General features: G+C 40.6%; 4 protein-coding genes across 6 annotated transcripts in view; all 4 read left to right on the forward strand.

Annotated features, from left to right (window-relative positions):
- LOC145436463 (putative mitochondrial import inner membrane translocase subunit Tim8 A-B) overlaps positions 1-16,252 on the forward strand; it is a 246,314-nt gene that overhangs the window by 17,909 nt on the left and 212,153 nt on the right. The gene's annotated exons all lie outside the window — the stretch shown is intronic.
- LOC145436450 (microfibril-associated glycoprotein 4-like) overlaps positions 1-16,252 on the forward strand; it is a 75,717-nt gene that overhangs the window by 12,815 nt on the left and 46,650 nt on the right. The window lies entirely within an intron of this gene.
- Positions 1,366-1,646, forward strand: LOC145435342 (putative histone H2B 3). The gene has a single exon (XM_080312627.1). It carries the CDS (start codon positions 1,418-1,420, stop codon positions 1,619-1,621), a length of 204 nt encoding a protein of 67 aa, XP_080168753.1. The 5' UTR covers positions 1,366-1,417; the 3' UTR covers positions 1,622-1,646.
- Positions 5,247-10,504, forward strand: LOC145436451 (microfibril-associated glycoprotein 4-like). Its single transcript, XM_080313799.1, has 5 exons — positions 5,247-6,055; positions 6,119-6,273; positions 6,335-6,431; positions 6,831-6,927; positions 10,058-10,504. Exons 1-5 carry the CDS (start codon positions 5,722-5,724, stop codon positions 10,359-10,361), a joined length of 987 nt encoding a protein of 328 aa, XP_080169925.1. The 5' UTR covers positions 5,247-5,721; the 3' UTR covers positions 10,362-10,504.

Genomic DNA, 16,252 nt, shown 5'->3' on the forward strand with positions numbered 1-16,252 from the left:
TGATTGATCAGATAGAAGCAGACATGGTGGCGCCTGTATGACGATGCTATTCTCAAATCCACATTGTCTTTGTCATAATCGGCGAGAAATGGCTCTGAAGCGACATTGCTGTCGTTAAAATATATTCATTAAATACGATTTATTCCTTGCAGATGTGGATAAATCGGCGAATAATGTATCGATCCAGCAATCCGTCGCACCAAGTACTTAATTTTCCGATATCCGGTCCGCCGACTGGAGAAGTTACCCGCCCCTGGAATAGAGTGTTGAAGAGTATCAACAGCACGCTGACTGGCTGAGTGTAGCTAAGGCAGCGAAATAGACCACATACCTTCGATAGTTGTGGTTTGAGTGATTGTATGTGACTCTTCCAGGACATGTCCGAATCCAGTAAAACACCAAGGTATTTCGCATTTTTAGTGTTCGAAATTGGTTGGCCAGCGATGTCAACGGTTAGGTTATCGCAGGAGTTCACGACCAATGATTGGGATTTCGCAGCGTCATCCCGAAGGCAAATATGGGACGTCCACTCATGCACTTTGGGCATTTGATCACGGGTGACGGCATTCAATCTTGCGGTAGTAGGTGCGTGAGATAGGAGGTGAGTATCGTCAGCGAAGAGTGTGGTATTCAATGATGAGGTTTCAAAGATATCATTGACATATAAAGTAGAAAGGACAGGTCCAAGAACAGAGCCTTGCGGAACACCACGAGGTAACAAGATGCGGGGAGGACAAAGCGTTGGATATCGAAACCATTTGATATCTTCCAGTCAGGTAGCTTTTCATGAGCTCTAGTTGTGGACCCCGGAACCCGTAGCGCGCCAATTTCGAAAGGAGAATACTGTGATCGACGCAGTCAAACGCTTTTTTTAGATCAAGAAAAATGCTACATCCCACACTTCGTTTCTCCAAGATGTCATAGTACTGTTCAGCCACTGTTAGCAGGGCATGCGAGGTTTGATGCTTTTTGCGGAAGCCGAATTGTTGTGGAGAAATAATAGACATCTTGGCGAGGAACGAAGATAGGCGGGAGAGGAGCAATTTTTCGAACACAATTCCAATACACGGTAGGGAAGATATAGGTCGGTAGTTGGTGACATTTGTTCTATCTCCGGCTTTGTAAACCGGGACAACTCTGGCAGTTTGCAGATAATTCGGGTAGACACCATTTTCTATCATGAAATTGAAAAAATGAGCAATGAGATGACCGATGTGTAGGCTAATCAATTTTAAAAACCAGGCTGGAATTAAATCAAATCCAACTGCCTTGTTAGATTTAAGTTCATGAATGGCAAGTACCACTTCTGTGGAAGTTGCAGGCTCGAGGCGAGCATGATGGATTGGGATACTGATTTAACCTCACCTACAAGGTGTTGAAACAGGTGCATCCCGACACTGGAATCTCCAGCAAGGCCATGAGCATCATGAGCTCGTTCGTCAACGACGTCTTCGAGAGGATCGCCAGTGAGTCGTGTCGTCTCGCCCACTACAACAAGTGCTCGACCATCAGCAGCCGCGAGATCCAGACCGCCGTCAGGCTCTTGCTGCCCGGTGAACTGGCCAAGCATGCCGTGTCTGAAGGCACCAAAGCCGTCACGAAGTACACCAGCTCCAAATAGATGGTCGTGCTCGACGCCGAAAATCGACAACAGTTATCAACTGAAGCTTGATGCAGAACAAGTAATCGCCTGGGTCGCTCCCGCCATGAAGAGAATTTTGTTATGCAAATATTGTTCATATCTCTTTGCTTTTAGGTGGGCCTGCGCTTTTCAGACGACTTCCAGTAGGCCTATTTCATGACCAACCAGCTCTGCCAAATATCAGTTCTGTAAACGTGTCAACGAAACGTATTTGAATGTAAACACGCATGTGTGTTGAAAAGGTGCAGACAATAAGTTTCACATTGCACAGTTCAAGAAATCATGGTTTATGTCACTGCGTTGCTCTGAACGCCAAACTTGGCACTAAACTCAGACACCGTTGCCTTTTCGCAGTAACATCATATATCTTTATCCAACATTAGAACCATGTACGGGCACATACAGGCGATGTTGGCTGCCGACGAAAATGCTTCCATAATTCTTAGGAATTCCGCTGTCTGGACACGAATTTCGTACCTTATTCATACGAATAAGAAAGAAGTTTGCATTATATAAGGGAGAGCTGACAACCGAACCTGATAGTGAGCGTTCTGTCGACGAGATAGCTGCTAAACCAGGGTTAACGATCTCGCGAGCCGCATATGGCCCATCAGCTCATATTCCTGTGCGGTCTTGTACGAACCAGTCAGGAATATCTAGATATTCCTGGAACCAGTGTTGGACAGAGGGGGTCAAAGTAGTCATGAAATCTACTCAAGTAGAAGTAGAAGTAGCGACGAAAAAATATACTCAAGTACGAGTAGAAGTACTTCTTCCACAAGCAACCTAAAACTACTTGAAGTAGAAGTAGAATTGACTGACTTTAAAAGTACTCAAGTAAGTAAGTAGTTATGAAAACGATCCTGATTCGTTCACATGGATTGTAAAAAGGCGCAAATTGAGCTATGCGATAGGTGACGAGCTTGATTCATATTGATGCATACCAGCAGGTATCCAATTTTCGATAGCATTCGTCCACATCATGGGATGAAAATGATAGTATTGATATGGAAATGCGATACTAATCCTCTGTTTTCTCGAACAGCCCGTTTTAGAAAATATCATGGTATGGCGCCATTTCCCATATTATAAGGCCCGTAGTTTGGTCGAAGAGCAATACGGAGAAGTTGTATAGGATACGGTGTAAACACTTTGCGCGATCAGTAAACGTTAATAAAAAATATGGTGGACCGTAAAAATGCCATATTGTGTAGCTTTATTTCCTGAAATTAAAGACATTACTAATACACTTGCTTTTACACTTTAACATGTATGTTATCCAGACAAAAAAGCTGATAATAATTATAACTCAAAGTATATGATACTAGGAATTGAAAGTGAATTATAAAAACTAATTCTAAAATCAGAGCATGTATGTCATGTTTTAGTCCAGAAAGTTTCGAAGGTGGTATGCTAAAACAGCTTTGAAACTAAAAAAAAATTCAGAGTACACTTTTTCATATTTGGACACGCCATGGACATGCTAGATTACGATATGACAAGTAAATGCTAGATTGCGAACAGGGATGTCTAGTTTCTAGATATCCCTGATTGCGAAAAATCAGTTTCAAGCGTTATGATGAGCCATATATACTGTGATGAATTATTTGATATGGACGAAGGGCGACAATTAGTGTGGTGTGAACGGAACCACGTCAACCCTTTACCTAAATTATATTCACCGATACTTTCGTGAAATCATACCGGTCACTCCGTATCCAGCACTGCGAACGCGACGAAAATTCTGGGCTTTAATAAATTTTTATGGAAATTAAATGTTGATACTCCGTGAAAACAGCCCCGAAATTCCTCAGGCTATCTTCCCGATTGGAAGACTGAACTACTTCTACTTGACAGACTGAAAATAGCGAGAAGTAAGTATGTAGATCACAAAATATTACGAAGTAGAAGTAGAAGTAGCGAAAATCAGTTATACTTGAGTAAGTACCAGAAGTAGAGGAAAACTACTTGAGTACTTCGCAAAAGTAGAAGTACTTCGTTACTGACCACCTCTGGTGCTGGACAACTAGGAAATTTTCAGCATTTCCAAACTAGATTAGAATTAGAATTGTGGAATTCACGAAAACTCGGAAACTGAAGTAAAAATTCCGAACTAGAAAAAAATACATCAAAAGTCAAGTCAGTTCCTAACAAATCAGAATTCATTTTCATGTGCACGAGTATGGCAAATGTCTGTACAGCCATCTAGGCTCGTTTTGCACAGTACAATTCTCCTGTAGCATTTCCGGAATTGAAATTGGAGTACAGAGACATTTGAAAAAATACTGGCATTTCGCTCTAATTTGTTAATTATACAACTAAAACTAGTATATATAGCAGCTCAAGTCTGGTAACCTATACAACTACTAATTTAGTTAGTTGACGGTCAACTAACTACTGTTTATAGGTATAGTTTTAATTCTAGTTGTGGATTTTGAAAAGGGATTAGTGCTAGTTCTAGGTGCGGATTTTAAAAGGGAGTATAGATCTAGTTCTAGTTCTAGTTGCGAGCTTTGAAAAGGGAGTAGGCCTAGTTCTAGTTCTATTGTTAGTAGCGAGTTTTCGGAAAGTCAGCAGTTCTGGTTCTAGTAGTGGACTTTGAAAGTGAGTAGTTCCAGTAGTGGATTTGGAAAGGGGAGTAGTTTTACTTGCGTAGTTAAGATTTAGTTGCCGAACAACTAGAAAAAGCCTGTTGTCGTTTGGCGTCAATCGTGATACCGTTGTTCTGTTGCGTGATATGCTTGCATCCATTGCTAACTCCATACTGCGTACGCGTTTTCTGGTAGTTCCGGCAACTAATTTTTCTTGTACGCACAACTGGAACTAGAAATATATACTCACTTTTCCAAATTTGCAGCTAGGGCTAGAACTAGAACTACTCCAAAAACCAATTCACTGTCAACTCTGTAGATTGGTGGTTTGTAGGCTACGTATATGTCTGCCATGTTACTGCAGTAACACGCTTTTTAGAATCAATCTGCTTTTCAAGGAATAGGCTACGTGTGACACGCGCGAGGGTAGCCACACCGCAATTGTCCTACTGGTAGTCACGCACGGTTCAATCATTTCCTCTGAACCGGGATAATAACTCCGGCGACGGAAAACTTTGTTAACTGATACATATATCGTATCACTGAAGTGCAGTGCGGATAGGCAATTGCGGAAATGCTTCACCTGTCACCAGGCTGAGTCAAAAAAGATTGTGTATTTTCTATCGATGTTCTTGTTCATGAATGACTTCATTTTACACATTTTGCTCCCAAAACCACGAAATTCAGTTCAGTTCATAGGTGATGTAAAGAGGAGGCATACACATCTTATACTGAATGAAAAGTAAAAGAATTTAAGATGAAAGAACAAGAGAAAAAATGAGGTGGCATATGTGACGGAAGGCGAGATAAATATGTCAGGTCGTGGTACGGTAATCTTGAGGGCTTATTTGCATAAGTATTGTTCAACAAAATAGCGCGAAAGGAGAAGTGAGTCACATGTGAGGCACAGACGGGTCAAGCCTCACCTGAGATGTCGTAATTCACCATAGACCAGGGGTTCTCAAACTGGGCAACAGGCAACAGAACCACTCAAAATCACCAAGCCATACGAAATTTTGTTGCGTAAAATGTATAGCTACCATATTTTGGGAATCTAAAAAGAGGACACTTTTTACAAATTTCCAGACTTACAATACCGGGATTTAACTTGAGTACTAATTTCCTGTATCTCCGTTGAATTTGACCAAACATTTACCCAAAATTTTCAAAAAAGAGGACAAATTCTGAAAAAAGAGGACATTTGGCCGTCTTCCGAGGGCACTCTCAAAAACGTCAAAAAAGAGGACAGATCCTCTTAAAAGAGGCACATATGAATTTGCCTCACTCATTGTCGGCTAGCAATTCGACAATGGAAGTGCAGTGATACAATGCGCCCGTTTTACGCCAGGCCAGTTGACGTATAGTTTTTTTCAGGGTCACACAAGGTGCCTTGTAAAAGCATAATGCACGCTGTCAGCCGTTTGAGGTTTCTGATCTATGTATTGACTTCCTAACTTCTGATGTTTTGCGTCGTTCGTTACGCATTAGATGGAATTTCTTATTACTTCACTGCTGTGTATATTTGTCTTTAACACATCTCAAACTCGGGCAACAAACGTTCAATCGTCGCGTTTCAAAGAAATTGTCTGCAACCAGTGCCAGCAATGGTGCGAGAGCACTGATTTGGTCACCTCGGGAAGTACGAGAGTGGGTAAGGCCGGGCCCATGGGACTTCGGGGATTACCGGGACCACATGGACCGATCGGTAGACCTGGCGGCATCGGACCACGTGGTAGAGATGGGCCGGTTGGGCCTAGAGGCCCCCAAGGGGTCGTTAACATGACTCTGGTCGAGCAAACCGTGGATAAAAAAATCAAGGAAGGTGGAATGTCCATCGCTGTCATTCGTCGAGTGACGTTTATGAAACGAAATATATTGTTTTTAGCTTTTCAAATCCTCACTTTGAGAAGATGTGACGACGCTAAATTGGAGTCAGCATTATTACGTAATGAGTCTGGGGGTGTCTTCAACTCGTACATACCCGGAGTTGGATTCAAGAACGTATTCTGTGACGTAGCTGACGAAGGTGGAAACTGGACAGTGAGTTGAATACTAGACTATTGTAGAAAACTGATATTGATTAATTTCGGTTTCATGAAAGGTTTTTCAGCGAAGAGTGAACGGAGACGTTGATTTCCACCGAGATTGGGATGATTACGTGGAGGGATTTGGCGATTTGCAAGGAAATCATTGGTTGGGTATGACTCGGTATTTATTATTATAGTTGCCGGTTCTATCTCACGAATTGCGCACAGCACGCATCATGGCTGGCAGGATGAAGAGCACGGACTATACTTGGGTGACGACACTTAATTTCAACGAACCTAAATCGAGCTATTCGCACCTAAATCCTTATACACGTCAGTTAGCAGAGTCATAATAGTCAAGGCGGGGGCAGTAACTATCTAGTAAAATGAAGCTTTGTAGAATTTATGCCAATAATAAGATAGATAAATTGATAATGCATCACTATTTATCAATACATCAGAGTAAATTTACAGTGAGGACTATAAGAATATTATTACACCGTCAATCCTCTGCGACCCTGAATGCCCACGAAAAGAACCCCTGGAAACTGACAATATGCCTTCCTTCAGGCCTGGAAGCAGTGCACCAATTAACGAAGGCTGGGAACATGGAGTTGAAAATCAAAATGATCATGAGAAGTGGAATTTATTGGGTTGCTAAATACAGGTGAATTCGAATAGTGTATATCGAAATCATGGTGCATCTCACAGATTGCATATCAGACCATAAAATGCAGTTAGTCTCTGTTCGATTTACCATCTGAAACCGCACATACACTGTAAAAAATAAAAACCTCGATTTACCGCGAAATGTTTGGAAGCACGGTAGCCAGACATTTCGTGGTAATCTAACATTACCGTTAGTCAATGTAGATTTAACTTACACTCGTCCGGTAATCTCACTTTACACGCCAGACTGTAATGTTACAGTGACCTTCGGTATATCTAATCTACATGTTCTCCTGTACATTTGCGATCGAGACTGTCATTTTACCGCCTACCTACCTACATGCTGTCCCTGTAAATCAGGATTACATACCAGCTTGTAAATTCACGTACATCCATACCTATCGCAAAGCAACCCGATGCAAAAATATCGCAACATTTTCTTCACATTTCCAAAACGACATTGGAACAAACTGTATATTCATTCATGATATCACGATGAAGTGGTTATCGATGGAAAAATATTGCTGCTGGAGGTCTAATTCTTCTTTAGGAGACATGCAGTAACACGAGTGGTCTCAAGAAAACGTGAATTAATTCCACCACCGGCCAAACTTCCAATTGTTTCTTTTTCTCGTTCTCATTCCTTCTCTGTAAGTAGTATCTTGCAGTTCCACTAAAAAGAATTCATGCGTAAGTCGCTATATAAAGCAAAGTTCCTAACCTGGACAGTGGACATGACATTATAAAGACTAAGACAAATAGGGTAACAAAAATATAACATGTTTTGAAGTACCGGTACTGGCACATTGTGTGATGACGGCTCCGCCTTTTACATGAAATAGCAGAGATTCATGACTTTATCTCTGTATTGAAGCAAAAGGTTCCTAATTTAAGGTGGCATGTGTGGCAAACAAATCCAGCAGTGGATGAAAACATATCTATGCTATGGCCCGAAAATGACATTACCAAGCCAACAGTTTCAACTCCTCCGCAGCGGAGTATGTGGTCACTATATAAGTCGACAAATATCCCAAAATAGAACAGAGAATGCGGCGAATGAAACATATCAATCATGAAATCTAAGTCATCGAGGGCTGGTGTGCAGTCAGATATTCACGGTAACAAATACTATGTAGTACTGTATTACCTTTTAAGATGCGTATTCCATTCAGCATTCCCAGGAATCTTCAACGATCGTGTCCACTTTCTTCAAGCACAACAAGCTTCGCTCCATCCTTTGCTCAAATCTCACTAATGGCCACTGGCCACTGGCCAGACGACACTCGAACGATTTCGAAATAAATGGTATTCATCCGCTGACACATGAAACCAATAATATTTACTGGCCACGTTATAATGTTTGATCTGGGTCGTTTTTTCCATACAGAAACATTTATCATTGCATATAGTCCATTTTTTCATCTAATTTCGTATAAATTGATATATATTCCATGTGTTGTTCACTACTTACTGTACTTACCTAACCAGACGCTGCTTGTGATGTCACAGTTGTGCGTTGGTTGTTTACTACGAATCTCAGAAAAAGCAGTCACGTAATGTAACCTATTACAGGTCGCCTTGTCCGCCATTAACAAATGGTCAGCTGAGCATGCGGTGCTGATATTTCTAGTTTCCCCGAGCAATATTATACATCCTGAACTAATTTTCTAACTTATCAGCCTAATCCGTGACAACGAATGTAACCAGCGAGACTGGCCGTACAGCCATTGCCTTATAATATAATATGGCTACGGTGTACCACATTAGCTAAGATTGTCAGTTATTTCTTGTACCCTACTAAGCTTAAATTGATACTAGGGCCAACAATTTCGGTATGACAGACCCCAGTCACGCAAACGAGGTTCAATGAGGTCAAATCACCTCTAGAATGATATATCAGTAACATTCAGTTCTACGTATACATTGGCTGCAGCGATTTCGAAGCTAATCAATTTTGCCAATAGCCCGGTAAACTGCAGTAACGAGTAACTGTCAGTAATTTTGCGAAGAAATTCTGGTAACTTACTTTACAGCTATATTAAGGTAATATTACATATCAAAATGTAAAATGACAAGCTACGCACAGTAATTGGCTGCGACCGGTAATTCGTGGTAAAATTTACAGAGATTTCCCAGTAAATCTACCAGATTTTTTACAGTGTAGACAAAGACACATCAAGGCCGGAATTTGATGGAAACTCGAAGGCAGAGATTTTCAGCATACAATTGATTATTAAATTCGTACTAAAGTAAACCCTGGTGTTTTCGGCTGACACTCGTCAGGGCTGATCGTCAGCAACTCAAACGAGTAGAGAATTGGAAAGAACATCGTAGGCCTACGTCAACAATCTTATCCAAAATATGACGTCACCGGCATGAAAATTCGAACAATCGAGGCGAAGAGAGTGCGCTCCTAGTACTATTTCCGATGCTACACGAACTATACTTGAGTAGGCACAAACTTGGTTGGCGTATATCTAGAAATAGTACATTGAGCGCTCTCTTCGCCTCGAAATTTCATGCCGATGACGTCATTCTTTGTGATACTATCGTTGATATACTTAAACAGTATACAATGTTCTATTCAATTCTCTACTAGTTGCTGACAATTACCCATGACGAGTGTTATTCGAAAATATTTGGGTACACTCCAATATGAATATAATATTCAACTTTATATTAAAGTTTCGTAACTATAAGAAACTCCTCAAATATTATTGTGTTGGCTAAAAAGAGGTAGTTTGTCCAGCTCGTCTCCCGAAACACCCGTTCCCGCGTAGAATCGGCTGGCATTGACCTTATTTTGTCACCTTTCCGTCAGTACCGTCGAAACCCAAATTTCGCATCCTTTATGGCATTTTAACTGTCCGAGTACTGTGGCCTGCCTCTCAATGCTATAAACGGAGGACATTTGAGCGTCCTCGTAGAACATTTTCGATTTTTTGAAAACGGAGGACAAATCTTTTTAAAAGTAGGTCGTATGGTAACCCTACCTTTTCTCATTTAGGGGCATTTCTCGTTTGTACATTTTGCACGCATGAGTGATTTTAAACACATGTTGACCATAAACCCATTTTGGCATTTGATCGGAAACTGGGATGCTCGAAAATTACGTTCTTATTCTTCAGTAACTTCCGCATTGGACCCGGCTCCGACAACTACAGACTGACTGTATCCGGATACTCCGGGAATTCAACCGGAGATGCTCTCTCATCGCACAACAATCGGCAATTCACAACGATAGACGCAGATCACGATGCTTATTCGTCGAAGAATTGCGCTTCTGTCCACGAAGGAGCTTGGTGGTATCGCAACTGCGGCCCCAGCAATCTGAATGGAAACTTCTACAAGACAGGCGGCAAGGGATTTTGGTGGAGTGGCACCTCCGACCGGCTGCGCTATTCGGAGATGAAGTTTCGCAAAAGATTATGAAAAGAAAGATACACTTCAAAATACGCGTTGACCGAAAAAATGCTTGAAATGTACTTTTGTACATAAATCAGCGCTTCAGTATAACAGATCAGTAATCACCACTAAACCAATCAATGTTACACACGAGTTCGGTTCACATTTAAGTTGAAAATTTTTCCGTTTAACATCATCACAAGATAACGATGAAATGAAGGATAGAAAGGTCTCAAAAGGACTCCGAGTAGCCTCTCAAAGCAGACACCCACCTGGGCCTATAGACACGGACGCCTTCAAATTTTTGTTTCGTGTGCCATCGAAATTTCATGGGTTATTGACCGGAAGGTCATCACATCAGACTCAACACTATTTAGGCCAGCGGTCTCAAACACGCGGCCCGCGAGAACATTTTGTGCGGCCCGCGATTGCATTCTCGATTTTCAAGTATTCGACGATATATTCAATTTCCACATAATTTTTTAGATTTGAGACGTTAATGTTCAATCTAACTAAAGCTACCTTAAAAGCCTGAAATCCCATCAGACTTCACTAACACATCACCTTCAACTTCAAAGGCTACCATGCGGTGGAAGATCAGTTTTATGTCACATTTCTATAGTTCATGATAATAAAACATGACCCGTTGGAGATTCGTGACTGATGATTATGATTTGGACTTGGGCACGATCGTTCATGAATTTACTCGAATTAGGAAATAAAAATGACTCTAGATTAGTCGGGTCGAACGTTAAAATCAGAGACGGATTTGTGACTCTGAACGCCGTGACTTGGGTACGAGCACGGCCGCAACAAATTGTCAGACTGTCATTTTGCAAGCCAACAAAAAGTGGATTATTTTCTGGGCTAATTTATTCAACTGAAAAATATTCTACGCGCTACGCGCCTTTTATGTGAAGGCTTTTTGATTTTAATAGGTATGGTACCATTAGAAACTGGTCTGAAAATGGACGTGAAATTTTATTAAAGGCACAAGGGGTACGATCGCAAGAAACACTGCTGTTACTATGACCAGAGGTGGTCAGTAACGAGGTACTTCTACTTTTTCGAAGTACTCAAGTGTCGCCCTTCGCCCATATGAAATAATTCATCACATTATATATGGCTCATCCTATCGTTTGACACTGATGTTTCGCAATCTATCATTTACTTGTCATATCGTAATCTAACATGTCCATGGCGCGTCCTAACCTGGAAAAGTGGACTCTGACTTTTTTTGTTAGTTTTAGTGCTGTTTTACCATACCACCTTTGAAACCTTCTGGACTAAAGGCATGGAAGACGTGTTCCGCTTTTAGAAGTAGTATTTATGTTTCATTTTCTATTCCCAGTATCATAGTCTTTGAGTTATAATTAATACCATACATGTTGAAGTATAAAAGCAAGTGTACTAATTCCTTTAATTTCCGGAAATAAAGCTAGACAATATGGCATTTTTACGGTCCCCCATATTTTTATTAACGTTTACTAATCGCGCAAAGTGTTTACACCGTATCCTATACAACTTCTCCGTATTGCTCTTCGACTAAACTACACACCTTATAATATGGGGGATGGCGCCATACCATGCTATTTTCTAAAACGTGCTGTTCGAGAAAACAGAGGCTATGTGTCGCATTTCCAAAATAATACTATCATTTTCATCCTATGATGTGGACGAATGGTTATGCTATCGAAATTGGATACCTGCTGGTATGCATCAATATGAATCAAGCTCGTCACCTTCCGCATAGCTCAATTTGCACCTTATTTCAATCCATTTGAACTAATTAGGATCGTTTTCACAACTAGGCTACTTACTTACTTGAGTATTTTTAAAGTCAGAAAATTATACTTCTAGTTCAAGTAGTTTTAGGTTGCTTATGGAGGAAGTACTTCTACTCGTACTTGAGTAGATTGTTTCGTCGCTACTTCTACTTCTACTTGAGTAGCTTTCTTGACAACTTTGACCACCTCTGCCTATACCTGAAAATACGACTCACCAACACGAGTTTTCAATACGACACACCAACGCAGCCTATACCTGAAAGTACGACAAACCAACGCACCCATTAGAACCCATTGCAAATCACCAGCGATAGGGGGGGTTCAAAATTACGAATCACCAACACGAGTTTCAGTACGAATCACCAGCGGTCCCATAAGGGCCCCGCCCGCGTCACGACCGATCATACTAACTACTATCGTGAACATTAATATATAAGTGTAGGGTAGAATTAACAATATGAGGTCACGTCAAATGATGAAATTTACCTCCAATTCATAGTTAGTGCTCTGTTTATAGTCCGAATTTCATATTTCAGAATTCCGTTATCAACAGTCATAAACTTACATAACATCATACTGTCCGTTGGGATTGCTATCAATCTGATTGCATTTTGTGATATGGCGATAAGGGAGCGCGACATTTTTCCCTGTCATAAAGGAGGCGTGTCTAAAAAGTTAGAGAGCCACAGTTATAGAGGTTCGCATCATCCCTAATTGATAGCCCCTGGTCTAAAGAAAAATATTTTGCTATCAGATTATACTTTACCACACCGATCACTTCGATTGTGGTCAATTTATTTGTGATAGAGTAATGGAAACTCAGTATAAGGAACGATCATTAAATGATTGGTCGCATTGCGAACAATTCGAAAATATGCAAGTTGCAGTTATTTGAAATCGACTCGTAAATTTTGCCCCGAGTCACAAGTCGATCCACATTTTTGATACGCCGAGTCAATTCAAGTCAAGTCATTTGTGCAATGTTACTCGAGTCAATTTAAGTCATACGAAAAAGGTGAATCGAGTCATCCCAACACTGCTCCAAATACGAGACGCTGGTCAAGGAAGACAGCTCGCTATGTCGCAGCAACCAGAAATGAAACAGTGAGCGTCTTGTCAGCGCATTTCCTAAACGATTTAATTGAGCTGACTTCCTCAAACGCGGTGACGCTGCAAACTTTTGTTGCAATTGATTGAAAGCCATTTGTAATACAGAAAAAATGCAATTCGTAATAACTAGGTAAGCACGGTTCTAAGAAATGTATTTATGTGTATGGCTGAGTTAAAGCTGGTCGCAATATCCTCCGAGCCTGTACATTCATCTACCCACATTCATCTATCTTATTAAGTTCCATATCACCATCACCGAGACTGATATTGGATATCAGAAAAATGTTTCTGAAAATGCCACACAGGATCCGAATTTTTTTGATGTTGGAATTCGTGATCCGTTCTCCTCAAATCAGAGCAGAAGATGGAAAGAGATGCACTGCACATAGCGAATGGACTGTAAGTAGATTGGGAAAACTTTGAGAATCTTTGCTTGTAAGTCGTAACGCCATGACCAATGTCGCTGTGATTAACAAAAATTCAAAATAAGGACCGTAATCTCGCACGCAGTCCGAGAAGAGAATTCGTCAGTTATATACTACTATTGTTTTAGTGTATTTCACATACCTACTCAATCTGCTTGTTATTATAATGTTCCGGTCGACAAAGAAATAATCTCCCCGAAAAAATATCTCTCTCTCTCTTTCTCTCTCTCTCTTTCTCTTTCTCTCTCTCTTTTTCTCTCTCTCCCCCTCTCTCTCTTTCTCTCTCACTCTCTCTCTCATTAGATTACTGTAACTTTGATTGATTGTCGAATTCCGGTGCAGGTTTTCCAGCGAAGAAAATACGGAGACGTGGATTTCTACCGAGGTTGGGATGATTACGTGAAAGGATTCGGCAATTGCGATGGAGATTTTTGGTTTGGTAGGAATAAAATTTGATGTGACTTCTTCCAGTTAGCAGAATTCGGCCAATCTTAAATTGGTTATTAACTTATTATTTAAATGATCAAGCTCATTTTGTGATGACTAGGACAAGTTTTTGTAGCACTAAAATCACGGAAAGTTGCACTTAATTATAACGAAAGTTGCAGTAAAAAGTTGCATTTATAATTTTTGTTCTATTAGTATTGTATGAGATACTCGAAAGGTCCCGTTGTATAACTTATAGTTCCTTTGGCGCTGTTAAATTCGTTACTTTGCGATTTCATGGACATTCTGACGAGACCGCCAAAAATATAAATTTTTCTCGGTACACAGCAAGAACATTGCGCAATGCGGGAATAATTATCCCCAAAAAATCCAAACAGCATAGCGGTAAATCCCTTCCCGAAAACAAGTCAAATAACACACCCTAAACCCCTAGGTCTGTAAACTTGGCCCAAGGCGTTGCAGAAAAACGCACTCTAGGTGACTTGAACAACATCAATAGCCTGAATAAGGTGACCTGTGAAAATGTAATTGTCGGCGGTCTCGCCTGGGCGTTCGTGAAATGGGAAGCTATTTCAAATTTAAACGACAGAATCAATAGCGATCTATTTACATATTGTTCGAACGTGGTCGTGATTGGCAGGGGTAGTTGAACCTCTTGCTTGCAAGCCATTGTGTCATAGATAACACGGTGAGATGGAGCTAAACCATCATGTAGCTCTTTGTTATGCAAATCAAAGAGAATAGAACCATACTAGAAATAGTTTATATCATGTTTTTCAATCACTCCTTCACATTTTAACGCAATATGTGATAAAAGTTGCAGTAAAAATTGGTATGAAAAATTGAGAAAAGTTGCAAAAAGTTGCGTTATAAAATCCCTCCAAAGAGCTTAAAACATCATAGTACATAGATTCTGAGTATCTAGGAAGCTGTTGGAAGCCGTAAAAAAGATTTTCAAAAGTTGCAAAAACTTGCCCCAGTGATGAATAAAAATTTATACTTCATGCATAGAGGTTTATCGAATTTTCAACAAAGTATAGTTAGATGCGAAACCAACGCCTTGAATCATTTCACAACATTTGTCTCCAGGACTCGAGGGATTGCACGAAATGACAAAAGACGGAAGAATGGAATTGGAAATCAACCTGGTCACGGAAGACACAAAAGACCATTGGGTGGCTAAATACAGGTAAGTTATATTTCGATGCATCATTTGATGCACAACTTAGGAGATATGATTAGGTGGAATTAAACCGAAGACCAAATCGCCTACTTCATAAGAACGCCCGGAAAGATTGTCCGGATCCGAAAACTTCGGATTACAATGATTCTCTCCCATTGAGCGGCAATTTCCAACAGAATATATGTTTCACGGGAAAGCTTTTTACCTCACAATGACTGCGACCACAGTGTCCTAATCACATCACACTGCTCACTGCAATCCGGTTACGTCATTCTCTCCATTTGACCAAAAGCAATTTACGATAGTATTTAGACTATAGCTTGCCGTGTTTTGTTTGATAGAATTGGTATAAGTCGAAAGGTATTGCGATACCAATTGCGAAAATATAAATTTTATTCTGCTCGTGCTCCTGGAGACCCGTAAAATCAACTACGTAGTGCGCATGTGATGGAGTGGCTCGAATGACGAGGCTGATTTTGGGGATTTCAAGACTCAGTGTCGGGATGGCTCAAGTCATTACTTGACTCGAGACACATTTTTCCAATGAATGGACTTGACTCGAGTCACTTTGAAAAAAATTAGTTGACTTGACTTGACTTGGCTCGGCGCTTCAGAAATGAGGATTGAATCGTGACTCGGAGCCAAATCTTCAAGTCAATTTCAAGTCATCAAGTAAACGGTGTCAATTAAATCACTGTATCTTGTGTTGTTCGGATTGTTCGCGATACGCCGGTGTCAATTGTGAGATCAACCAGTGATTTACTGATTGTTACGTTGGTTGAACTGATCCTCGATTCTTGGATCACAAACAAATTGACCGCAAACGAAATGATCACAGTTTACGTTATCGTAGTAGTAGTGGATTAATTTGATGCCAACGTATGTCTGTTTCTTAAACGGCTCAATGCTCACATTGCACAGTGCTCACCTTAAAAAACCTCTTGTATGATGTAAATCGAACGAATT

Source organism: Botryllus schlosseri, chromosome 3 (assembly GCF_051294905.1).
Source record: "Botryllus schlosseri isolate E-star chromosome 3, Bs_hap1, whole genome shotgun sequence".
Classification (NCBI taxonomy): Eukaryota; Metazoa; Chordata; class Ascidiacea; order Stolidobranchia; family Styelidae; genus Botryllus; species Botryllus schlosseri.